This window comes from Cornus florida, unplaced genomic scaffold, assembly GCF_030987335.1.
Source record: "Cornus florida cultivar Cherokee Brave unplaced genomic scaffold, ASM3098733v1 CherokeeBrave_3.0.0_Hap2_Chr04, whole genome shotgun sequence".
NCBI classification, from domain to species: domain Eukaryota; kingdom Viridiplantae; phylum Streptophyta; class Magnoliopsida; order Cornales; family Cornaceae; genus Cornus; species Cornus florida.
This window is the reverse complement of record NW_026775574.1, coordinates 83942853-83970802: the sequence shown is the minus strand read 5'-3', so window position 1 is coordinate 83970802 and position 27950 is coordinate 83942853. Positions and strand designations below refer to the sequence as shown.

The following is a 27950-nucleotide window of genomic DNA, read 5'->3' as shown; positions in this document are numbered from 1 at the left end:
TAAAATCAATCCCTCCCCGCAGTAGATTGTGAGAGAGACTTGTCATTTTCAATAATCACTGACAAGAAATTGTGACATATCAACAACCAAACAGATAATACTTTATTCCATGCAGTCATCTACCTAGTCTTAAACAATAAATCTAAACATAATTTTTTTTTGTCCTTTTTTTAAAAAAAATAAAATTGAAACCGACTCTTTGAATTTATGTTAGGTATGTAAGCTAAACCTTGTACATGTATAATCACATGCAAATCATAGATATCATTTAAACTCGAGTATTTTGTGCGTAGTAAGAGTTGAACTCAGGACGTCCAAGATTACGAATCGCTCTTTAAACTCTTTAACCACTCTAAACATGAACAGTAGTGTACTAATCATTTTTCTACCAACATGTTTCCTTCCATTACACTAGTACTAAATTTTAAAATACCCCAAAATTATGGCCCATCTTTTCCAAGTCAAACAAGTGCTTGTCTGCTGATCAGATGATCAAAAGCCACACTAAATGAAACCAGATCAAAGTATGTCTAGTACATCAATATCTCTCTTTGAGTTTTTGTAGGTATAAACATGTCTTTTTCTCCAAACAATTGACTTGACGATAATATTACATATATGCTCAATGTGAAACTATACCCATTAGAGAGACGAAGACTCATACCACATATTTACAAATAATAATCACCACTGGAATCAAACCTAAGCTTATTATAACTCAGATTTCCAAAATATTCCTGGGGAGAAGTCAATTTCAACATTTAAATTTTGACCCAAAGTGTCAATTGGGCAAAATATAATGATTTAATAATGTTTAATCAACAGCTGACCTTGTTTTTCTTCCTCTTTAGACTAGGTCAAGTAAACAATGTTGTTATTGATGTTTATTTTTAACGTTTTTCATTCAAGATATAAACTGAATCAATATATATTTTTTTTAATCGGTATTCACACACACTTGCCTCCACCGAGACTCGAACACCTAACTTCCTTTTAAAAAGTAAAAATCTGGTACCGCTAGGCCACTGGCCTATTAGTATATAAATTGAATCATTGTTTGGTTGAATCACAAAAACTTAAATTTGGCAACTGCTTATTTAACATTACATTTCACTTCCAGTAAATAAATTTTGAACGTACAACACAAATATACATCCTCTATTACATTGATCTTCTAACTATACATTTATTTCTTCAGTTGGCTGAATACAAGTAACTACAATATCACACGCATACACCTCACAAGACCCGTGTAAAATAAAATTCATACAGCAGTTACATTTTTCCTGAAGAACTTTCCATATCTATCAAGCATTTCTTTGAGAGGTTTACGATCGAATCTGCTATTACTCTAGCACTGGACTTCATATAACCACCTGGAATTAAAAAGGTTAGATGAGATTCTATTGCTAAAACAGTACGAAAAGATGACCAGAATCTTAAAGGCTGCAGTTTATCGGACCTGATGTGAGCATGACAAGAGGGACATTTTTCTCGCGAGCAAACCTGAAAACCTTCTCATCTCTGCTAGTTATACCATCAGGACTGATCTGCACAGACGAGAATAAGTGTAAACACTATTTAACTGTGAATGTAAGACAATTTTTACAGAAAAAAACTCCGCAATGCACTTCTTAATTACAAAGGCCTATGAATAAATAAAACATACATGGAAAATGAAATCTATCGTTTGTTCGGTCATTGCTATTTCTCCTAATGTTCTTGATTCGATTACCACTGGGAGTTTCAGCAAGGTTAAAAACCATGCTATTCTCTCCCCCAGATACATATAAAATTAGGAACTCTCTTTAATTATCATGTGATCCACCTGGTTTTGTCTTGATGAACTAAGAATAAACCATCTTTAGTCATGCATTGATCCTAATTTCTTCCATTCACTCTAGGCAACCATGTAGTATCATACAAAATGCAGCGTAGCCTCAACAGTTTCTGTTCCAAGGCATCATTGAGACAAACAAGGGTAGCCCATTCTTGACATTGTTTAAAGCCGTACTGCATATACACGGAGATCAAAACTACTACGCCCCAGCATCAGCACTCACGAACTCACAGAAATTCAACAATTTACTTCAAAAAAAACACATCTTAGGCATAATACCAGCATTGCACTATAAGCCCGTATTGTAGGCTCTCCAGAAACATCCATCACATAGAAACTCCCAGAATATCCAATCCAACATTTAGTAGCCAAACTTTATACAAAAAACAGATCTTATAAATTAAAAAAGATACATCACGTCAATCGGTACAACTCATACTACTAAAATGAATGTCTATCATTCCTTAAACCATTAAAATCAGTTGTATGCCATCTACTTTATGACACAAAAACAAATGAGTATTCCAAGATGTGCAAGTTTCTGGGCTTGGCCAGATTTGTCATACAAGCATGGGATCTACCAAGATAATATATATTTGTCTTCTTCCAGTTCATTCTTAAATTAAATTATCTGTAAACAGTTACTCGTCTCTTTTTTCCATCCCTTAATAGATGCACATCTAATTGGACTACACTGCAGGCTGTGATAAGGCACTCTCAAAATACGAGTTACAACTCTCAAATGCCACATTATCATTAGCCTTTCTTAAACATGGGTCTAGAACATAGTTGTCAAAGGCGCCAGAGGCGCGCACCTGAGGCGCAAGGCGCCTCCAGGCGCCATGTTTGCGCCTTGGGTACACTTAAGGCGTCTGTGTTAAGAGAGGCGTGAGCCTTTCCGACCAAGGCTCCAGGCTACAGGCGCTATAAAGGCGCGCCTGCATGAAACTGTGGTTTTTTAACTTTTTTTCGCTATTTTTTTTTTGTTTGTTTATTGTCTGTGACTCTGTGTAAGTGTGTATTGTTATATTATTGTATTCTATTATTTTATTACTTGATACAGTAGAAAGCTCAAAGATGAAAGCCTTGCAAAATAAAAATAAAAATAAAAAAAAGAAGCAAAGGAAAGAAGAAGACAGGCAGCGAAGGCAATACAGTGCTCACTCGGACTCTCGGATCTGCGTCGCGCCGTCGGCAAACACTCAACAGGTAAGTTCTCCTTCTTCTCTTCTTCTTCTCTCCTCCTTCTCTTCTCAGATCTGTCGGATCTGTCAAATTTTTTTTTTTTCTTCTTTTCTTCTTCTTTTCTTCTCTCGACTCTCGGCTCTTTCTTGCCAAATTTATATCATTTATTTTTATTTTTCTTCTTCTTTTTATTTATTTTTTTTCCTCTAGTTTTATTCTTCTTTTTCTTTTTCTTTTTTTCTTCTTTTCTTCTTCTTCTCTCGAGTCTCGGCTCTCTCTCGAGTCCTGGCAGATTTGTTTTTTTTTTTTTTTGTCTTCTTCTTTTTATTTTTTCTTTCTCCAGTTTTTTTCGTCTTTTTTTTTTTTTTTTTTTTTTTTTTTTTCTTCTTTTCTTCTTCTTCTCTATAAAATCTCAAAGGCTCGCGCAAATTTCAACAATATTTTCTTATATTAAAATTTGATTCTGGGACACAATTAATTAAAAATCAGTAATGGATCCTTGGGTTAGTCCGACGTAATGGATCCCCTTAGTGTCAGTCCAAACATCTTTGTCCAACGTAATGGTGTCTTTCAATGGTATTTTTTTTTTTTCTATTCTTCTTCTCGGCTCTCTGTGCTTCTGCTCTTCAGAGTTCAGCCTCTTCTTTTATTTATTTATTTTATTTTTTTATAATCTGTGCTGCTGGAATAAATTGTAGTATACAATTCTATGCTGCTGGAATAAATTGTAGTATACATATCAGTTGGTATATGGTATCATGCAGTCCATATATGCATATATATTACATCTCATATAGTAGATAAATCTCATATAGTATATGCAAGTAATAAGTGAATGTATATAAATGTATGAACATGTTATGCAGTCCATATATGATGTTTATGTTTGTTTGTTTTAGTTTTAATATGTTTGATTATTCACTGTTGAACTCAAGTACTTGATTTACTTGGTTTTGCAATCTTTATGTTGAATATTTAACTTAAGTAATTCATTTAGTTGACTTTTACATCTTTATATATACTATTGCATCTTTAATATTTTATTGGGTGGGTTTTGTTTTTTTTTTTTTTTTCAATGTGCGCCTTACTTCAGTCGGGCGCGCGCCTCGCCTTGCGCCTCAGGCTCCAAGAGGCATTTGCGCTTTTGTGCACCTTGAGCCTTTAACAACTATGGTCTAGAAACAATGTCATATGCCATTGCAAATTCTAAGATTATTATCTCCCTCGTGTAAATCTTGCAATTAAAATAAATAACTTGACCTTCACAATTATCATAACTATCACATTTTCTCTTGCATCAGCCAAATATACAGATGAAGAAAAAGACAAAACATGTTATGAACATGTTATGCACTCCATATATGATGTTTATGTTTGTTTGTTTTAGTTTTAATATGTTTGATTATTCACTGTTGAACTCAAGTACTTGATTTACTTGGTTTTGCAATCTTTATGTTGAATATTTAACTTAAGTAATTCATTTAGTTGACTTTTACATCTTTATATATACTATTGCATCTTTAATATTTTACACAGATGTGCAACACAAAGAAAGCAGGGGTTTATTGATTATACAATCCAAAAATAAAATTACCTTTAACCGGCCCAGTGGATCTCCCTCCAAAATATCAGTACCAGCGTTGTAAATCACCAACTCAGGATCAAACACACGCCCAGCGACCTACAATTCGAATTCAAACAATCACAATTTCCTTAAAGAGTAGTACTTTTAACAGGAAATACTACAATATATGAATAATTCTTACTATCAGATAGAAAACCGTATATGATGTTCACATTCCAGACTGAGTAACAATATTGGTAAATGATAGTTCTTATCATACACTCAATCCAAGCACACATCATATATTCACACATTTTTTTTTTCTTAATTCTGATTATGTAATTTTATTTCCTTTTTGGCCACGATAAGCTAACAACATCATCCTAGTGATGCAGTCTATACAAAAAGAAGTAAAATTAACCAATGAACACGACACCTAAATCTAAAATGAATTTGTTATTAGAGAAAGAATGAAGAGCACATATTTAACAAGAAACGAATTAGTATGAGAACATCAGCACTCTTGAACCACTTCACAGATGTACATAGTGCAGGAGACACGAGCTGAAGGTAGCCATTTATTGAAGTGAGGACATAGTGAAGGACATGGTGCTGCTCTCTAATAAATAAATAAATAAGTCAATCGAAAAGAAAATTATATTGTCAGTGCAATAGTCCATTGTCTTCTTACACACTAGCCTGAGTAAACCATGTCAGAACCAAATAGACACAAATTTATATCATCTATCCAATATTACTCTAAATATCTGCCGGAGATTATAGATTAAACCAGAATTGTTTCTCCTTCAAGATCTGGCGCTAAGCTCCTTGCCAGCCCCAAGGTCACATGTTAGGTGAAATAGTGAGTCCCTCCCCCTCACACGCTCACTATGGCATTATTGTCAAACTGTATATCATACTGATTTAATTAAGTGACAGATGTAGATGTGATATATAATATGACATTAACCTTTGCTTAAGGTATGTGGTGCCTTGAAATAACATGATGGAGTTCTTCAGGAGTAAAAACAAATAAATAATTTGATTTAGAAAAAATTACCAAATCAGTAGAAATTGATAGGAAAACTTGCAACATAAACACTATTTTCAGGAAAATAAAAAGTTGCATGTATCATGTATATAGTACATTTGTCACTCATTTGCATCGAGTGTCTTCAAGTACCATTCATATTACAATGCATCTACGAAAAATGTATCAACAAGACAAAGGAAGCTTAACATATTATTTCTTGCAGGCCACTAGTTCCAAAAATTTAAGATTTTTTAACTGAGCTCAGTATGCATAATTTCATGTCTCTCGCTACTTGTAATGCTTCAAATTTCCAATAGCCACTGATTGGGTGTGCTTATGGGTAGAAAGCTTGAACATGCATGCCTACATGGTATCAGACGGCGCACCGGGTGAAGTGTCGCATGTAATCACGTAGAAACTGAACAATCCCTTTCCTGGTTCTAAATTTCTACCAGACAAAAAGTTAAAAGATCAAATTAATTCAGTCCTATAAGTTCTCCATGGATCTCAAAAGCAAAACTTCCAATTGCATCAATGCAGCAAAAATAAATAAATTAATAATAAAAGGTAAAGCAGCTAGAATATGGTAATAAATTATTACCTTGAGTGCTTCATCTAGTCTCCTCAAGTATTCATTTGTTGTGGTGCCACTCTGTTGAAATATATGCAATAAAAAAGGTATGGCAGATGAAGAACAGAACACTTTGAAGCTAACTTTACCAAGAGGTAATACGGCTCACCACTACTTCAACCTTCTGATCAATGTATCTCCTAGCCTCATAATCCTAAATAAAAGAAATCCCATACGTTAAACTGTGCAGGAGTAAAAAGAGTACTATTACCTATGATTTCTTCATGACAATAGCATTCTAACACTCAGATTACAAAGAGAAGCCCGTGCATGAGAGAGACAGAGAGGAAGAGAAATAAGGATGCAACTTACAAATGGATAGATTTCAGGATTGTACATATCCAGAATATAAACTCTACCTGTTAAGATCCAGGCACAATCACTTAATAGCATTAAAAGTCACATAATGCCACCACAAGGAAAGGTAAGAATCATACCGTCATTAGAAAAATCTTTTTCATGGCCATTTCCTTGATGTGCATCAAGATCAATTATCATCACCCTGAATATTATTTGCACTTAATTAGGACATGTGGAGGTGCTTACAGTTGATGAACTTGACTGAGATATCATTAGTTGAACTAATAACTGCACAGAGCTGTATCTATTTAACATGAGTTGCAAGTCTCAGTACCTTGAAATATTTAACCGGATGAAGGCATAGTGAATGCAAAGAGAGATATCTGCATAAGCACAAAAACCACCTCCCTTGTCTCCACAACAGTGATGAAACCCACCACCAACATTGATAGCCCAACCTCGCTCCTTTGCAAGCTTTGCTGCCAAAATTGTTCCTCCTACCTACGGCAGAGTGTGGTCTGTTTGTTTTGAACCTTAAAATGCAAAGAGAATATTTATCCAAGTATGATAATTTCACCTGCTTGCGGAATGGGTAAAGAACTTTCTGCTGCACAAGACAATTGGGCAATAATGCAACAGGAGGAACCTAAAAATCATAGCAAATTGAATGGTCAAAAACTGAAAAACATGATCTGGAAATACATAAACCTTAAGAAACTACTATAGATTGTTAGTTATTCTAAATGCATAGTATAAATGTCACGACCCGCTGTCACGCTCCCAAATTTTAATACAAGAAAAGAAACCCTTCTCCAGTACACCAAATCACCACAACCATCCACAATAACATTGAAAAGAAATCAATCTCCATCTAACAATTACATTAGTTCAACATGAGTCCATGACATGAAGACCAACTAAATAGAATCCACCAATTAACATCATTCTTATTACAAACGTTCTGTATAAATGAATACTGAACAAACAATAAATAAGCTAGTGTCCATCTCCATTGCATGCCTCCATCACGTGTCCAATCAACGACTAAGTTTATTATGATAAAGGAGTGAGCTCACAAGCTCAGCAAAAAATGTCAAACGCAATCATTTTTCAGCAAGTCAACCTTACCTTGTATTCCATATATAAAGGCAACTCAAATAAGGTACATTAATCTCATAGAGTTATCTCAAGTCAATTCACATATCACTATGTTCTCGATTAAGTGACACAAATTGGTCAACCATTACTTAACATTTACTAAAAGCCACTTTAGCTCACATGAGCCTCGGGTTCCCCTCCAACAAAGTGGTTTGAGTTGCAGTCCTGGACTACCGAACACGTGGCTGGGTTTGTACGTCTACTCACCCAGATGGTCCCGGACCATGTCCACATAATAAGGGCACGCTCAACCCAATGGCCACAACAAATGGGTAAAACACTCCCAAATAGGCAGGTCGAGACAAATCCTAACAAGTCATCATAGGGTCGGTCCCAGACTACCCACCATCCGACCAATCAAATCACATCCTATATTTACCACTTATGCTAAATTATGAAATGTGTCATCTTATTAATTATTAGGTATTATCATTGTCAAATTACATAATTATTAAAATCTATTAATTATTATAGATACCAGCACATTTGGGGCAAACTACAAATTCTTACCATAACCTCATTTAATACAATAATTGTTCTCTCATAATTATTATATCTTATTTTGTTGGAAAGCATAAAACGAAAGAGAAGAGATAAATAAAACAAGTAGAACACACAGATATTACGTTGTTTAGCCACTAGGGCCTACATCCACGGCACAATGAGCCCAAAGGGCTAAATCACTTTCATTACATTCTCTCTTAATTCACACACAATACAATGGAGGCTCCTTTATATAGGAGAAAAAATTATGAGAATGGAGAAAAATTAGAAAATAGGAAATAAGGAGGATTTTTCTCCACTAATTCCTCTAGTAACACCAAATCTTCAATAATAGAGAACAACATCAATTACTGAAAGATTTTTCTCCACTAATTGCTCCATTAAATCTTCAATACTCCCCCTTAAGTTGGAGCATAAATGTCCAACTTGCCATTGAGATGACGAGTAACAAGTGTCAATGATGAAGAAAGAAGAGCGAAGACGAAGAACAATGCTACTGAACACACCAATAACCCAAACAAGTCAACAAAAAATTGCCAGAAACACGGCAAAGGCGAGGACAATGCTACCGAACACACCGGCAGCCAAACAAGTTAATAAAAACTGTCGGAGGCACGACAAAGGCGAAGAACATTAGTGCTGAACAAACCGGTAGCCCAAACAAGTCACAAATAGCATCGAAAAACCCTTAGCAACATTTCAGATGCTAAGGGAATACCCCAAAATAGGGTTCCGAACCTGGGAAAAGAAATTAGGCTCTGATATCATGTTGGAAAGCATAAAACGGGAGAGAAGAGATAAATAAAACAAGTAGAACACACGGATATTACGTGGTTCAATCACTAGGGCCTACATCAACGACAGAGCCCAAAGGGTTACATCACTTTCATTAAATTATCTCTTAATAATTACCAACAGGCCAGTGGCCTAGCGGTATCAAGCTCTTACTTTCCAAAGGAAGGTTAAGGGCTCGAGCCTCGGTGGAGGCATGTTTGTGTGAGTACCAACTAAGAAAAAAAAATAAAAAATTTCTCTCTTAATTCATACACAATACAATGATGGAGGCTCCTCTATATAGAAGAAGAAATTATGAGAATGGAAAGAATTAGAAAATAGGAAACAAGGAGGATTTTTCTCCACTGATTCCTCTAGTAACACAGTAGAAATATATAAAAAGAAGAGAAAGGAGAGAATTGCGTAAAGGCTTGAATGATATGAATTATTCATTCACAGCTTTAATATTTATAGATAAAATGAGCACATGCTCATATTACAAGAAAGGAAACTAAAAAAAATCAAAATCAAATCAAAACTTATTCTAAAGTATATTCTATGGCATATTCTATAGCATAGTAAGTCATACTAAATCGTGGTATTATATATGCTAACACTCCCCTTCAAGTTGGTGCTTGGATATCTGAAACGTCCGACTTGGACAATGCATTCTCAAGCACAATCTTGCTAACGCCCTTTGTAAAAATGTCTGCAAGCTGCTGAGAGCTTGTGACAAATGGAGTGCAAATTTGACCAGAGATGATCTTCTCTCGAATGAAGTGACGGTCCACCTCTATATGCTTAATACTGTCATGCAGAACGGGATTTGCTGCTATGCTAATGGCAGACTTGTTGTCGCAGTAGAGTGAGAATGGAAGCGACACTGGAAGGCACAAGTCTGTCATCAAGGTTTTCAGCCAAAGCAACTCACCTACCCCAAGAGCCATAGCCCTATACTCTACCTCTGCACTAGATCGAGAAACAACATCCTGCTTCTTACTGCGCCAAGTAACCAAGTTACCACCAATAGTGGTACAATAACCTGAAGTAGACCTCCTATTTGAAATTGATCTCGCATAATCAGCATCTGTCCAAGCCTCAACACGTAAGTGACCGTGATTGGCAAACAAAATACCACGGCCTGGACACCCTTTTAAGTAGCGAAGGATCCGAATAACTGCATCAAGGTAAGGGGCATGAGGAGAGTGCATGAATCGACTCACGACACTCACGGCATAAGCAATGTCAGGTCGAGTCATAGATAAATAAATGAGCTTCCCCACAAGTCGTTGATACTGACCAATATCTGACAACAACTTCCTCTCAGAATCAACTAACCGATGATTCTGCTCAATCAGAGCATCAACAGGACGAGCGCCAAGCTGACCAGAAGCAGAAAGCAAGTCAAGAACATACTTGCGTTGAGAGATGAATATGCTAGTCTTGGAGCGAGCCACCTCAATGCCCAAGAAGTACCATAGGGGACCAAGATCCTTAATCTCAAACTGACGGCCAAGATAGCTCTTAACCTCATCAATTCCGGTAGTATCATCGCCGGTAAGAACAATATCATCGACATACACAATGAGAGCAACTGTCTTACCGCCTAAATGACGTAAAAACCAGGTATGATCAGCTGCACTTTGATGGAAACCAAACTTGAGCATAGCAGTGCCAAAGCGATTAGACCAAGCTCGAGGAGACTGCTTGAGGCCACACAGAGAACAACGAAGATGACGTACCATACCAGAATGAGAAGGAGAGCGAAAGCCCGGAGGAGGAACCATGTACACCTCCTCCTGCAAATCACCATTGAGAAATGCATTCTTTACATCTAACTAAAATAGAGGCCAAGATCGAATTGCAGCAACGGAAAATAATACATGCATGGTATTCATCTTGGCAATAGGGGCAAAAGTCTCCTGATAATCTATGCCATAAGTTTGAGCATAACCCTTGGCAACCAATCGGGCCTTGTAACGAGCAACTGACCCATCTGGATTATGCTTAACTGTAAACACCCAACGACAACCCACAACCTTTCGTCCAATAGGAAGCGGAACCATGTCCCAAGTCTGATTTTTCTCAAGTGCTTGTAGTTCTTCTGTCATAGCATCACGCCATTGAGGTTGTGCTAGTGCATCAGTGTGATACCCCCTAATTTTGGAACACGGATTGATCAAGTCCGCGCACAAAATCAAGGGATATCAAAACAATTTAAGTATTTAACAAGCACAGAATACAAAGATGAATAATAAAGAATAAATAAACCGCTGAAGAAAACTAATAAATAAATATTACTTAATGATTCTCCAACAATTACAATTCGGAAATCCCATAACTCAAGGACCCCTTAAAACATTATCCAATAATCCAATACTATTTAAAAGTACACAAGATGAATAGACGAATGACAGTCTCCCAGCTGCGGATCCTCAACCTCGAGACTGGAACCTGAAAAATAAATCGTGGGTTAAACCCTACGAGCAAGTTCACTCTACCAGGCCTCTGAAAACCAATAAGCAGATCATCTCTGATCAAAACCAAACCTAATAAAGTTTTAACTTTAATAAAGCACGATATACATGTCTATATATAATTATATATACTATACTAATCACATCCATTAATAGGTTTATTAAATTTCCATACCTATTAAATAATTATTAAAATAATATTCATACCTAGACCAATCTACCATTTCATTTTATAAAAACTCCTTTGACCTTAATCCCATCCTAGTCAGTTGTCTAATCATTTAAACAACAAATTATAATAAAAGAAATACTCTATTTAATCCCAACCCGATAATGATTTTAATTGTTTAAATCACATATCCAAAATCCAAGTTTTGACAAATCATCCACGTCTTCCCCAATATTATTTTATTAATGGAAAATAATACACTAACCAGTAAGTACTAAACTATTCTCATTTAAGAATATCTAACTCTAATCCAATCCATACATACAACAACCATAGATGATATTTTAATCATCTAACACATAACAACGTAATTATGCTTTGGCAAATCAACCATGCCATTGTAAATATTTTTATTTATATATTGGCAATTCAACCATGCCTCCATAAGTATATTTATTTATACATTGGCAATTCAACCATGCCTCCGTGTATGTATATTTATACATTGGCAATTCAACCATGCCTCCACAGGTATATTTATTCATACATTTAATTAGCAATTCATCCATGCTTTCCATATATGTATTCTATTCATACAAATATTTAGGTAATATATTTAATCATTTGACAATTCATCCATGCCCACACTTTAACCATGAATTAACTTTAAAATTAACAATACGCTAAATCATACATAGCCATCACATGCATATTATACGCATATCATTAATTTAACAACCAGCCTATTAAGATATGCCAAATAAGAATGATAATATTAATCATCTTAAATGATTTATATATATATATACCTACACATATGTTATTTAATGTATTTATGTGTTTAACACCTTCTTTAATAATCCTTGATTATTTAAAATCAATATACATACATACATACATATATATATATATTCATCCTTCCATACAACTCATAGACAAATTAAACTATATATACACATATATAAATAATTTTATATATATATATATATATATATATACACTTCCTTCAATAACAAATTATTAATTTATTATATTTACACAAATTAGTGCAACTAAATATGTCAGAAATAGTTTCCTTTAAATACTCCATATTGGTTTAAATAGTTTTCCGACACTTTCTCACTAAAACATAAATATCTCCTAGTAGGATGGGAATCTGATAATGAAATTGGTACCATTGGAAAGAAGACGAAAAATCCTTGAATTTGAGCTCAAGAATGACCCAATTTCGATTTAAAATGACTAAGTTATGACCGTTTTAATTTCTAGTGTCGAATTAGGCCAACATAGTTTCCCACGCGCGCCCACGTGCTTACTATGCACTTGCACGCGCTGGATTCAAGCCTCCTTGTGTGCTGGTATTGGCTAAGCTCTTTCAGCTACCGTGAGCTCACCACACTGAATCCATCACTTCCTTTATGCCGCATCCAATGGTCATAAATGAGTGCGCAAATGAACACGCTCACACTAGATTATTTTCTATTAACTATAATAGATCTAAGGTCCAGATCAGCGAGTGCACCATCTTCTCATGGTCTGCAATACACCAAATAATCCCATAGTTGACCAGACCACTTCTATGGTCCAGATACACATGCGCACCAAAGTTTTATGCGCCGCGATGCACCATATCAATTCACATAAGTTTAATAAATCAAATGGCCCTAATTGGCGTATACACCCTATTATCCTACACCGCGCCGCACTGGATCAATTCTTCTTTATTGTGCCGCCGCTCCACATGCGCCAGTTACCTAGTATATATATATATATATATATATATATATATATATATATATATATATATCCTAACAAATAATAGGAAAATAAATCCTAATAAATTCCTAAAAATATCAGAAAAATTCCAGAAAATTACAGAACAATTCTAGAAAATAAAGAAACCATAATTAACTCTCTTGGGTCACAAATCCACCTATAGATTGATTTTAAAATATACATAACACCTATATATATCAATTAAAATCCAATAATCTAAAAATCAAATATAATAGTTTATACTTTTTAATTATTCCGATCTAACCATAATTTTTAAACAAATAAATTTAATTAAAGCCTTGATACTCAAGGTGAAATCCTTATGAGTTCTAAGAGGAAAGTTAGAGAAAACTCGCCTGAAGGTTTCGAAACGAAACCGACGCTTTAAGCTTTAATTATCTCTTCCAATTTCGACGTCCTCCTTTTCAGATCCGACCTCCTCCTTGTCAGCCCTTCTTCTTCCTCTCTCTCTGTCTGTTTTATTTTTCTAACGTGTAAAACCTTTAACCCTAAAGCTTTATGTGTATTTTTATACACCTTAAATTCCAAATCCTATTCCAACTAGTATTATGAATTAAAATAATAACCTTTAAATAATTTATATCTATAAACATATATTATATATAAATATATATTCCTTCCATAATTAACTCATTAGTTAATTAAATCATATATACTTATAAATATCAATAAATATATATCTATATATATATCTTTCCATAACAATTATTAATTAATTATATTTATATATAATTATATATATATATATATATATATATATAATTGATACAAAAGTGATCATTTAAATAATTAAATAACCACGGACCTTCATTAATTAACCCAATAAGGTTTCATACAAGCCCAAGACCACATCTTTTGGTCCAACTTTCCTTAAGCCCAATCCAATTAATTTAAATAAATAAGATAATTAATTAAATACAGAAATTAAAATAACTAATTACATGAAGCACATAAACAAACAAGAATTTACAACTAAGTCATATAATACCAATAAAATCAACACACCAATAATTCAATCAATAATCAACCACACAAACAATCAATCATCATACATAATCACGAAATATAACTTAATTAAAATAAGATAATTAATCTAGCACTCAATAAAATAAAATAAAGCATTGAAAAATAAAATAAAATAATTAATCCTAATTAATAAATCTTTTAAAATTATCGGGGTATTACATTATTGTGATGACCCTGTGGGCGGGTGTGCCGTGGGCGGGTGTGCCGTGGGCGGGTGCGAGAGACACTGTCAGGCTACCACACTGGCGAGCTACGGGTGCACAGTCCCACATCGCCTGGGTAGAGGAAAGGTGAAGTGCTTATATGTAAGTGTGTCACCTCCAATTGGTATGAGGCCTTTTGGGGTGAAGCCCAAGAGCAAAACCGTGCGGGCTCAGGCCCAAAGCGGACAATATCATACCATGTGGTGGAGTGGGTCGTTACAAATGGTATCAGAGCCTGACCCAGCCGGAAGTGTGCCGACGGGGACGTCGGGCCTCCAAGGGGGGTGGATTGTGATGACCCTGTGGGCGGGTGTGCCGTGGGCGGGTGCGAGAGACACTGTCAGGCTACCACACTGGCGAGCTACGGGTGCACAGTCCCACATCGCCTGGGTAGAGGAAAGGTGAAGTGCTTATATGTAAGTGTGTCACCTCCAATTGGTATGAGGCCTTTTGGGGTGAAGCCCAAGAGCAAAACCGTGCGGGCTCAGGCCCAAAACGGACAATATCATACCATGTGGTGGAGTGGGTCGTTACAATCAGCAACAGTAGAAGGAACAGAAACCGAGGCAACAGAAACAAGAAGACTCCGATAGGAGGGTGAGAGCATAATTAGAAATAGGGTATGTACAAGAACGTTTACCCTTTCGAAGAGCAATGGGGCGATCATCAAGCGAAACAATAGCTTGAGAAGGCGGAGCTGGTGCCGAAGGAACAGGGCAATCGATCGTGGGAGTAGAAGCTTGTACCTATTGTCTCCGACTATAAACCTGTGAAAAAGGACGATTCCCCCTGCTGGAGGGGTATCACGAGGAGGAATCATAGAAGAATAAACAAGTAATGTTAGAGGATTTGAAGACGGAAGAAGGTGATCATCCATTATATTCAATCGGAACCATTCACTCTGAGAACCACCTGAACCACTATAGTATGGTGTATGCTTAAAGAAGGAAACATCCATGGATATAAACCGCCGAAGACTGGGAGGACGGTAACACCTATAACCTTTTTTAGAGTGTGAATAGCCCAAAAACACACACTTCAAAGCCTTGGGGTCAAGCTTTGTACGAGTTTGCCCCGACTGCTGAACAAAGCGCACACATCCGAAGACTCGCAGAGGAATCAAAAAAAGAGATGAATTGGGATGTAAGATTGAGAGTGGGGTTGCAAAGTTAAGAATCCTAAAAGGAGTCCTATTAATGATGTAAACAGCGGTAAGAACTGCATCTCCCCAAAATGACTGGGGAACATTCATGCCAATGCAGATTGCTCTGGCTAAGTCAAGGATGTGGCAATTCTTTCTCTTAGAATGACCATTCTGTCGAGGAGTTTTAACATTAGCCATCTGATGCTCAATCCCAAATTCTATACATAACCGTTGTACCTCCCTTTAAGTGTACTCTGTACCCTCGTCAGATCTGAATTTTTTAATGGTACGACCATATTGAGTCTGAACCATTGTCATAAATTTTTTAAAAATGGTGTATACCTCATTTTTGGTTTTCATAAGATAAACCCAAGTAACACGACTATGATCATCAATGAACAACACGAAATATCGAAATCTAAGACTAGAAGTAACTGGGCAAGGACCCCACACATCTGAATGAACAAGATCAAAAGGTGTTAAAGCAGATTTATTACTAGCAGGATAATTGGAACGAACATGTTTAGCCATATGACATGTTTCACAGGATAAATCTGACACTGCCACGTTACAAAATAAGGAAGGAAATAAATGTTTCAAATAACCAAAAGAAATATGTCCTAAACGCATGTGCCAACGCATAAGCTGGGCTTTATTAGATGAAACAATATTAGAAAATGAAGCTGAATGTGCTTGAGGTGACAAAGGAGCATCCAACAGTTATAAACCGTCCACTTCACGCCCACTGCCAATCGTCTGTTTCGACACCAGATCCTCAATGAGAGGGAAAGAACGTTACACTACAATTTAATTGTTGGTAAAGCTACTAAAAGAAATAAGATTTGTAGTCAACTTTGGAACATGAAGTGTATTTGACAAAGTTAATGAAGGAGTAACTGATATGTGACCCTTCCCAGTAATGGAAGATGGAGAGCCATCTGCAAGGCGGACCTTGCATTGGCCAGAGCAGATACTATAAGATTGGAAGAGTGAGGATATACCAGTCATATTGTCTGAAGCACCAGAATCAATGATCCATGGTGTTGAAGATGTAGATACGCTATGTGCAGATGCAATAGTACTTGAGTGGGCATAAGTGGAGGTTGGCTGAGATGATGCCTCCATTTGGTTGAAGAATTTCTTGAACTTGTCCAAAGCAACTTGAGTCAAGGTAACTGTGGCAGAAGATGTAGAGGCAGGGTTGTCAGGAGTTGACAACGAGACTGGTTGTGTAATAAAATGTGCAGAGGATCGAGGTTGTTGTTTCTGTTGCGGTGGATGTCCATGTAGAGCATAACAATGAGATTTGATGTGATCAATTTTTTCGCAATAGTCACACTGTCCACGTTGTCGTCCCAGAGGAGGACCGGTGGTAGTGCTCTGAATTGACTGGGATGGTGAAGTTCCTGAAAGGTTGGGAAACCGAACTGCCATAGCAGAACAATCAATAGAAGCAACACCTAATGGATGAGTCCGGCGGCTCTCATTTGACAACACATTATGCATCCTCAAGAGTAGGGAATGAAGATAAGCCTAATAAATGAACACGAGCATACTCAAACTCGTCGTTCAACCCTGCAAGAAACTGAAACACTCGATTCTTCTCCACAATTCCTGCATATAAAACTGCATCATCTGGATCCTTCCAAGAGTGGAATGAATCATAATATGACATCTCCTCCCAAATAGCACGAAGTTTGGCGATGTAACCTAAAATTGTCAAGTCACCCTGAGAAATCTTGTTGATATCTCGCCCCAACTGGAAAATTCGTGCATTATTCTGCCTCTGAGAATAAGTGTGTTGAACTGAATCCCAAATTTGCTTAGCAGTCTTCATAAACATATAGCCAACAGCTATGTTTGGTTGTATCGAATTGACTAGCCAAGACATAACCATAGCGTTTTCTGCAAACCACTGTAGATATGCCTTCTCTGACTCAGCTGGCTCTTTCTCAGAACCAGTAATATAGCTATCATGAATATAGGTTGTTTACATCCTGTAATTAATTAGGAAAGTTGACTATTTTGCTACATGTAATCTGCTAGCTTGATTATAGGAATATTCTGTAGCATAAAATCTGCTAGCTTGATTATAGGATTTTGATTAGCTTAATTTCTGGTAATTGGCTAAATTAATGTACTGAGTGTATGTCTTGGGTTCCTATATAAACCCACATGTACTCACATCTAAGTCATATACAAGAAATCTTCTCTTCTATTTTCTTGCTCTTATTTACAACATGGTATCAGAGCAAAAATGCTTCTGAGACCCAACTCCCATCTTCCTCTTCTTCACCTAAGCTCCACCATTTCTCTCTATTGTTCTCACATCAAAAGTCTGGTGCCTTCTAAGAATTCTAGTTTGTTATTATTATTAATTTTTTTACTCTACTAGAGTTCTATTTAGTTTTTTATTTTTTATTTTATTTTGCTAGAATTCAAGGGGTTGGCACAGTTACTACCCCTTGTCTAACTTTCTCTTCTGTTTTATACCTACCTCAATTTCCTTTTAATTTATTATCTGTTCATAGAATTACCTCTACTTTATATTGTTCCGTCACCTTTTATCCTTCTCATTGTGTTTTTCAGGATCTAAAGACGAAGAGGACGATTGGTGGGGAATATGAAAAGGATGGTCTCTACTACTTCCAACCCTCTCCCATATTAACTTCCTCTGCCTTTCATACCACGACTTCTCCATATAAGTGGCACTATAGACTTGGACATCCATCAACTGCCAATCTGCGTCTTTTAGTCCCTTCTTTACCTTCGTTTTCTACTTTTAATTGTGAAACGTGTGAGCTCAGTAAACATCATCGAGCCACTTTTAGATGTCGACCTGATGGTCCTTGTTTACATCCTTTTGAGTTGGTTCGCTCCGATGTTTAGGGTCCAGCGAGAACAACTGGTTTGTCTGGTGCACATTATTTCATTTCTTTTATTGATGACCATTCTTGTTTGACTTGGTTATATGTTCTTAAAGATCGCTCTCAAGTGTGTGATGCATTTAAATCATTTTATGCTGAAATCACTAATCAATTTAATGCCAAGTTACACATTCTTCGTACTGATAATGCTCTTGAGTATAAAGTTCATAGCTTTCAGCACTTCTTTGAGTCGAGGGGTATTATCACTCATCAAACCTCATGTGTTGATACACCTCAACAAAATAGAGTTGTTGAACGAAAGAATGTGGTCCAATCCTTGTTGTTGCCCGTGCACTCATGCTTCAAATGAATGTGCCTAAACACTTTTGGGGTGATGCTGTTCTCACAGTAGTATACCTTTTAAATAGAATGCCATCTCGGGTTCTTAAAGGGAAATCACCTTTTAAAATGTTCTTCCCTGATAAAGATCTTTTCTGTCTCCCTCCAAAGGTATTTGGATGTATTTGCTTTGTCCATAATTTAAATCCTAAACGTGATAAACTTGACCCTCGTGCACATAGATATATATTTCTTGGTTATTCTCGTACTCAAAAAGGGTACCGATGCTATAGTCCTACATTAAGAAAACATTTTGTATGTGCTGATGTGACTTTCTTTGAAAATGTTCCGTATTACTCTACGGAGGGTTGTCAATTGCGAGAGCCTTTACTCCAAGAGTCTGTTCAGCCCCTACCTGTTCTTTCTGTGCCTTTATATCCTACTAGGCTCATCCCTTCATATCCTAAGGTCTATATTCGTAAACGTCCGCGGTCTTCTCATTGCCCATCTGAACCAATTACAGCACCAATAGCACCATCCTCAAATCCTCCATTGCTTTCCTCGGCAACTGCAAATCCTACTCCTCCATCTAGTCTTGACATTCCCATTGCCATTCGTAAAGGTAAAAGGTCTTGTACTAAGCACCCTATCTCTAATTTTGTATCTTATGATCATTTATCTCCTTCATTTAAGGCTTCCACAATATCCTTATCTTCTGTCTCTGTTCCTAAGACATATAAGGAGGCTCTTTCCCATCCTAGTTGGCAAAAAGCAATGGAGGATGAAATGCATGCTTTGCACTTGAATAATACTTGGACACTTGTTCCTAAGCCCGCAGGTGCACACATTGTTGGTTGCCGATGGATTTTCACAGCGAAGCAAAATCTAGATGGTACTGTTGACAGGTTAAAAGCTCGTATTGTTGCTAAGGGCTTTACTCAAACCTATGGTCTTGATTACACTGAAACTTTTTCTCCTGTGGCCATGCTAAACTCAGTTCGTATTATTATCTCTCTTGCTGCAAATCTTGATTGGCCCCTTCATCAACTTGATGTTAAGAATGCCTTCTTGCACGGAGATTTGAGTGAGACAACGTACATGGCTCAACCACTTGGGTCTGAGTCCAAGGGGGAGTGTGTTTGTCATCTCCATAAATCTATTTATGGACTCAAACAGTCTCCTCGAGCATGGGTTGACAAATTCAGCAAAGTTGTGGTTACTCATGGAATGACTAGAAGTCAGGTTGATCACTCGGTGTTCTTTAAGAAGACAAAACATGGTATTGTGATATTGGTCGTCTATGTGGATGACATTGTAATTACTGGAAGTGACAGTAAGGGCATTCAGACTTTGATTAGCCATCTTCGTTCAAACTTTCTTACTAAAGATTTGGGCAAGCTTCGTTATTTTCTTGGTATTGAGGTTGCGAGATCAATGAAAGGCATTTATTTGTCTCAACGGAAATATGTTCTTGATATTTTAAGAGATACGGGTCATCTTGGAGCTAAACCATGGAGGCTAATCAGAAATTGATGTCTGATGTTGGTGACTTAGTTGATGATCCTAAGATGTACAGAAGACTAGTTGGTAAGCTAATTTACCTGACTATCACTCGACCAGATATTTCATATGCAGTTAGTGTGGTAAGTCAATTCATGTCCCTCACATGAATGCAGTTATAAACATTCTAAAGTACCTCAAAGGTGCTCCAAGCCGTGGTCTTCTTTACCAATCTTCAGGACATCTTCGCATTGAAGGGTATACTGATGCAGACTGGGCAGGTTCTCCCTCAGATAGAAGATCAACTACGGGTTATTGTACTTTTATTGGGGGTAATCTTGTGACTTGGAGAAGTAAGAAGCAATCAGTTGTTGCTCGATCTAGTGCTGAGGCTGAATATTGTGCAATGGCTCACACAACTTGTGAGCTAACTTGGTTGAGAAGCCTTCTACAAGAGTTTGTAATCTCAATGTAAGATCCAACTCCTCTCTACTGTGATAACCAAGCCGCCATTCATATTGCTAGCAATCCAGTTTTTCATGAACGGACAAAACACATTGAAGTGGATTGTCATTTCATTCGTTCTAAGGTGGCTTCAAATGAGATTGTGACTCCTTTTGTGCCCTCTCGCAATCAGCTAGCTGATATCTTCACTAAAGCTCTTCCAAAGAATGCATTCGACTCTATTTGCAGCAAGCTGTGAGTTGTTGATATCTACTCTCCAGCTTGAGGGGGAGTGTCATGAATATAGGCTGTTTACAGCTTGTAATTAATTAGGAAAGTTGACTATTCTGCTACACGTAATCTGCTAGCTTGATTATAGGAATATTCTGATGCATAAAATCTGCTAACTTGATTATAGGATTTTGATTAGCTTAATTTATGGTATTGGCTAAATTAATGTATTGAGTGTATGTCTTGGGTTCCTATATAAACCCACATGTACTCACATCTAAGTCATATACAAGAAATCTTCTCTTCTATTTTCTTGCTCTTATTTACAACAATAGCGAATCCTGCCTTTGCCACCAATGAACATCTTGGCAGACTGTGCCCAAATCAAACAGTTGGAACCATCCAACTTCACTCTCGTGATTTGAAGTCCTGGATTTTCTGATGAGTTAGTAGGAAAAATAGCACCACCACCCACAGAACTTGAGCCAAGAGAATTAACAGTCAAGGACCCTAAATCTGCCATAATCTGTCACACGACAATAAAAAAAACTCCAAAAATATCACAAATTCTATTAATAAATCAAAAGGTCTCCTCAGACCATAAACAATAACAATGTCTCCTCAGACCATTCCCGAAAAATCCAAATACATACCTTTTTTAAGGAGCGTTGCCCGCTTACATATAGCCAGACAACCTCCTTAATATCCGGAAGCTCTTTGTAGACTAAATTTTTTTTTTACGCAAGCCCTTCTAGGTGTTGGAAACCAATTCTCCCAATTTACCCAACCCTAGAAGAGTGAAAAAGAAATCGTAAAACTTAAAAAATACCTGTTTTCTATCACAAAACAGCAGCACAGAAAAACATGTGTAGGCAACGTCACACGATGTCACAAACGGCCTAAGGTAGCTGTCGCACAAGTAGCAAGGCTGCTGAAAGATGTGGAAAGGTGTTGGCTCTGATACCAAGTAGAAATATATAAAAAGAAGAGAAGGGAGAGAATTGCGTAAAGGCTTGAATGATATGAATTACTCATTCACAGCTCTAGTATTTATAGTTAAAATGAACACAAGCTCATATTACAAGAAAGGAAACTAAATAAAATCAAAATCAAATCATTATTCTAAAGCATATTCTATGGCATATTCTATAGCATAGTCAAATCTCTGTTATTATGGTAAGTCATACCATAAATTGTGGTATCATATATGCTAACATATGTATAGTTAAATCTCTGCTATTATGGTAAGTCATACCATAAATCGTGGTATTATATATGCTAACAAACACCAAATCTTCAATAATAGGAAACAACATCAATTACTGAAAGATTTTCCTCTACTGATTCCTCCATTAAATCTTCAATACATTCTAACACCAAATAATTAGTACCTCAATTATACACCATAAACTTGTTAACCATCTTGATTAACATTTTAGTAAATTTCCACTTATCTCACATGAGCCCCCGGCTCCCCTCAAACAGGTGACCCACTTTCAAAGTCATATCCTCACAAGAGCCCCAGGCTCCCCTCAAACAGATGACTTCCTTAGCCAACAAGGTGATGTGCATCGCATAGTCCCGAACTACCGAAAAACACACGTGGCTGTGTTTGTACATCTACTCACTTAGATGGTCCCAGACCACGTTCATATAATAAGGACACTTTCAACCCAATGGCCACAACAGAAGGGTAGTGCACTCCCATAAACAGGTCTCGAACCATACCTAACAAGGCCATCATTGGGTTAATCCTGAAGTATCCCTCGAGTAATCAAATAATCTCCATGAATAACTAAATACACTGATCTATTTAATAGTTCTTAAACCATCACTAATTTGCTTTCTTAAACCATTGGGTTAGTCTTTGATCATTAATATATTTGAATCTATATTTATGTGTTAATGATTCATGAGTTATAACTCATGATTAATGATTTGGTATGATTTATGGCTTGGAGGACTTGGTTTTGTCGTCAAAATTTGATTTGAAAAGCTTCCTGGGTTGATAGCCGGTTGAAGACCTGGGAAAAGGAATTAAGGTTAGTGACTGATGAGGTCCCAGAACGTGCAAGCCAAGAGCGCATGCTGGCTATTGCGTTGGTTGTTGAGCAACAGATTGAGTCCACTAGACTCCACTTGCCTAGTCCAAGATATTGAGCCCAATTTTAGGTCGATTTGAATACTTGAATAATAATTCAAGTGTAAAAGCACATTAGTGATGGTTTAATAACTATTAAATAAATTAGTGTAAGTTATCCGTGGAGATTATTTGATTAGTCGAAGGGATACTCCGGGGCTAACCCCATGATAACTTTGTTAGGCATGGTCTGGGACCTACCTAAGGAGTGCACTACCCTTTTGTTGCAGCTATTGGACTAAACGTGCCTTTATTATGTGGACATGGTCTAGGACCATATGGGTGACCATTTGGGTAAGTAGGCATACAAACCTAGCCACAAGTTTGTTTTTGGTAGGCCGGGGCTATGCAATGCACACCACCTTGTTGGCTGAGCAAGCCACTTGTGTGTAATTAAGATACTAATTATCTGGTGTTAGAATGAGCTATAATAATTATGAGAAAACAATTATTGTATGAAATGAGATTATAGTAAGAATGTGTTGTTTGCCCCAATTGTGGTTGTACCCAATAATAATTAATAAATTTTAATAATTATGTAATCCGACAATGAGAGTACCTAATTATTGATTATATGAATGTGATTAATGTACCGTTCATGGGTTGCATTTATCTATGGGAATATAAGGTAAGGTTGACTTATTGGACGATAATTGTGCTTAGCAAGAAAGAGCTTGTGAGCTCACATTTGTAACAACTTTCAAGTGCCTGTTGATTAAGCATGGGAAGGAGGCTCAATGGAGAGATGAAGATTTCCGAGATGTTTTTTACTTTTTTAGTTAGTTTATTTTGTTCCTTAATGAGAATTTTTGTAATAAGGGTTCACCTTAGTTGGTCAAATTCTTTTTCATTGGTGTTGATATCCTAAATTTGTTTTGGAATGATGGAACTTTTGAAACAATTGAATTTTTTTAAAATTAATTGTGGATGATTGCGGCGAATGATATGCGTGAGTAAGCACCTCATTTTAGCACTAGACAAGGTTTCTTGTGTTCAAATTTTGGGAGATGTTATCAGAAGCAATCCTCAGCCGAAAATGGGCACATGCAAAACAAGGATGCTAGGTCCCAAGAGGGGCTGATTGTGACATCCCATATCGCATGGGGTAAAAAATTGTTTGAGACTTATATGTGCGGGCACCCCTAAAACATGTGGACGCGTTTTGAACAAAACCGCAAGTGTGCAAAGCGGACAATATCTACATGGTGCGGGGCAGGTCATGACAATTGAAATGAGTTTGCAGAAGATTATGGACATACAAATGCACCCTTCAAACAACTATCAAATTTCTTGCCATACATAACTAAAGAAATCTTCAACAAATTACAATGATGGTTACCTCCATAAATTAGGTTAAAAAAACAATCCCAAAGTAAATAATGATTCGATAATTCATTTACAGAGGAAAATAATTTACGGCTACCTCAATAATAATGGAGACGTTTAAACTGCTTTTTAGACTACTCAAGTATGTCTCTGAATGCACCTGCACACGAACAACAAAAATTACTTAGGCACAAGGAAATTGTTAGCATATTGAATATAACCTTCAGTGCTCATCCAATATTAGAAGTTTATCTTCAGTGCTCATCCAATATTGAGAAGTAAACCATGAAGGGGTTATCTACTCAAGTACCCCACCAGCAACTGGGGAAGAAATATATATATATATATACACACACACACACACTGACAACAAAGAACATAATCTATAAGGGACAACCAAAAAAACAGAATTTCAATACTTAACATGCAGGCAACCAGTTGGGTGTTCTATGAAACACAATATAGGCGCAATTGGACGGAACAAACAAGACTAAGTGAAGCCATCAAAAACTGAAGTGCCTCTGTAAGTTGTACTACTAAATAATGTAATAAGAAAATTGTAGATCAACTAACACAGGCATTATATACATTTTGAGTCTCATAGTTGTCTGTTACCATCATCACATGTGGTTGTGCACTTATGCATGCGCAAAATAAATAAATAAATAAAAAGGAGAGAGAGAGAGATGCGCACACACACACAGAGAAAGGATTGATTATTAGGTAGTTAGTATTAAATGAAAACACATGAAAAGGCTTAAGCTCATAAAAATCAAATGAAAAAATACAGCATTCTTCAAGTACTTGAAATTTAAAAATACGAAAAATTAGTTATTATAAGCTTAATGGGTACCACTAGGAGATCATCCTTTGTAGCTTCTAGAGGCTCAACTATTTGCTTTTTGTCCAAAACACCCTCCACAATGAGGAACCGGCATATGCGACCCCATTTAGAAGAATCAAACGGATGCCTACATTTATTAAAATCAAATAGCAAGTAAACAAAAGAATTAATAACCAACTCATATAAACTATACAAACTTGAGACCAAAAATCAACTCCAGTTTATATAGCACGATCACCAAATGTCTTCACCAAATTTGTCATTTCACAATTACATCAACAAAGAAAGTAAAGATAGACTACTAACATAAGAGAAAGAAAATTTATGACGTCCCACTGCAGCAAATAATATATGCACATTGCACAATGGGTGAAAACAAGTCATAATAGTGAACCCATGAACCAACATACCATATGATTTCGATTGTTACATTCTTAAAAATGTCACATCTTTATTGAAGAGTTAAATTACTTTTCAAAATGATGCATGTCAGAGAATGAAATAGTCAAGTCCTTATAGTTTTCAACATGACTTAACAAAACTCAACTCAACAAAGCCTTCTTTGTGTATTTGGGATCAGTTACATTGAGCATATTTTTCCATTCCTCTATGCTTGGGGCAACAACTTCAATTAAAATTTAAAATACACTTTAGCATATATTTCTTTAGTATCTTTATCCAAGTTAATTATGGCATTCCACTTCTATCATTTCCAAAAATGTAGTACACATCACTTTTGTTGGTCTTCCATGAGCATCACTTTTGTTGGTCTTCCATGAGCATAACCATACATCTCTATTAGTTTCTCTCAAATTCTACATCTGCCATCCTTCATAATAAAGTAAACTATATACTATATATTTTTAACAAATGCTATACTTATAAAAAAAAAAATTTTAAAATGCTTAGTTCACTCCCCGCGGGATAAATGAGGTAACGAGTTAGAATGATATCACACTAATTTAAATTCCAAAAAGAGTTTCAAGTTTTCAAATGTGTCAACTTTAGAACTTTCAACTCATTTGAAATTCCTGAAAATGTTGAATTTTGCCTTAACGAATTTTCTCAATGTTCCTATCAACTTGAAATTTGACGTCAAACTTACACCCAAGCATTTCCCCTTTATATCTAATCAATTATATAAGTAATACAGAACTAACTTACATTTATTCAGATCTCTTCAAAAAATCTATTATCTACCACAATTAATAAAGGACTGAATTCAATTTCAAAGTAATTACTTACATAAATAAATATCTGCACACAAAATAAAATTAGTAAAGGGTCACATTTAATTTCAAAGTTAATTACTGGCATACACACTAATATACACATAAAGCAGTAAACGGCCATATTCAATTTTGAATTTAATCACCAACATACATATATATACACACATCCATAATAGTAAAGAGCTGCATTCAATTTCAAAGCCAATTGATGGCATATATATATATATATATACACGAACGTATATATATTGAGAGAGGGGGGGCTTAGATTTCTTACAGTTTCTCAATGCCAAGAAACGCGATATCGTAGGAAGGCGAGTAGATTAGAGGAACCTAATAGAAGAAAATTAATCACACAGTTCAAATGAGACGAATCGAATTTCTAGAAAATGTGGACTGGAGCAATTACCTTAGACGGAGACACGTCGAAGTAGATCTTGCTCGATAGAACTCGATTTCGCCGGAGAGCTTCGGCGTCAGTTGCGGAAGTAGAAGAGGCCGACGAGGAGGAGCCACCGGCGGCGGTCGATGATACGGTCGACATGGTTAGAGATAGAAAAAAAAGGTTGATGATACGATGATCATAGGTTCGGTGGGTCTATCGAGATACCTCCTAAACTTGGACACTCCTGGTGTGGGACATAATCGCACGTGACGGACTTGAGGGTGTATCACGAAAATACGAAATCAAAGATTTAAATTAGACTTACTCCGGGCGGCATGCTTGGTTTCTAATTCGAGAATTAAAAATAATTTTTAGAAAAAGACAATTCACTGAAAAGAGACTTATAATTGAATTTTTTAAAAATAATTTTTGAAAAATTAATTCTAAGTAAAATTTTTTGTACAGTTTTCTACTCAGAATTACAAACCAAACAGGCCCTATGAAAAAAATTCTTGCTTTCATCCCAACTTTTTTTGTTCTTTTCTTCTAACTAAACATAGAAATTCTTTTTTTTTTTTTTCTTTTATCCATAATTCCTCTCTTCCATCTTTACACCCAACCAAACAAAAACATTTATCTCTGCAATGGTTTTACAAATACTAACACGCTATACATTTTATAAAGTTCACATTTGATTTTTCAAATTAGTGACCATATCTATATGATTCATGATTTGCGAATTAAATTAATTTTTTGTGTTTACAAAATGTATTATATAATTATTTTATTGTTGTATATTTGCCTTGTGGTATTGATCTTTTGAAATATGTGTATTGT

The 27950-nt window shown here is 36.1% G+C and overlaps 1 protein-coding gene across 5 annotated transcripts; it reads right to left on the bottom strand.

Moving 5' to 3' along the window:
• Positions 1 to 1076: 1076 nt before the first annotated feature.
• LOC132303707 (histone deacetylase 2) lies at positions 1077 to 27384 on the bottom strand. Of its 5 annotated transcripts, none has more exons than XM_059801085.1 (14): positions 27138 to 27379; positions 27006 to 27061; positions 25506 to 25623; positions 24750 to 24812; positions 22016 to 22117; positions 7131 to 7199; positions 6888 to 7054; positions 6691 to 6755; positions 6566 to 6612; positions 6363 to 6407; positions 6224 to 6274; positions 4620 to 4706; positions 1463 to 1550; positions 1077 to 1376 (listed from the first exon to the last, which is right to left on the bottom strand). In XM_059801085.1, the coding sequence occupies exons 1-14, from the start codon at positions 27270 to 27272 to the stop codon at positions 1276 to 1278; spliced, it is 1194 nt and encodes a 397-aa protein (XP_059657068.1). In that variant the 5' UTR covers positions 27273 to 27379; the 3' UTR covers positions 1077 to 1275. The 5 variants fall into 5 exon arrangements, with proteins under 5 accessions (XP_059657068.1, XP_059657069.1, XP_059657071.1 ...); XM_059801086.1 differs by having other exon boundaries at positions 22016 to 22114; XM_059801088.1 differs by lacking the exon at positions 22016 to 22117 and having other exon boundaries at positions 27138 to 27377.
• Between the last annotated feature and the right edge of the window lie 566 nt (positions 27385 to 27950).

What these genes read in the sequence shown, in the direction of transcription:
- LOC132303707 (XM_059801085.1), bottom strand. Translation starts at nt 27,272, where the DNA reads ATGTCGACCGTATCATCGACCGCCGCCGGTGGCTCCTCCTCGTCGGCC. An exon ending in TGTTTTGTGATAGAAAACAG is followed by an intron (nt 7,200 to 22,015) that starts GTATTTTTTAAG and finishes TATGATTTTTAG; the next exon opens with GTTCCTCCTGTTGCATTATT. An exon ending in ATCCACTGGGCCGGTTAAAG is followed by an intron (nt 1,551 to 4,619) that starts GTAATTTTATTT and finishes TCGTCTGTGCAG; the next exon opens with ATCAGTCCTGATGGTATAAC.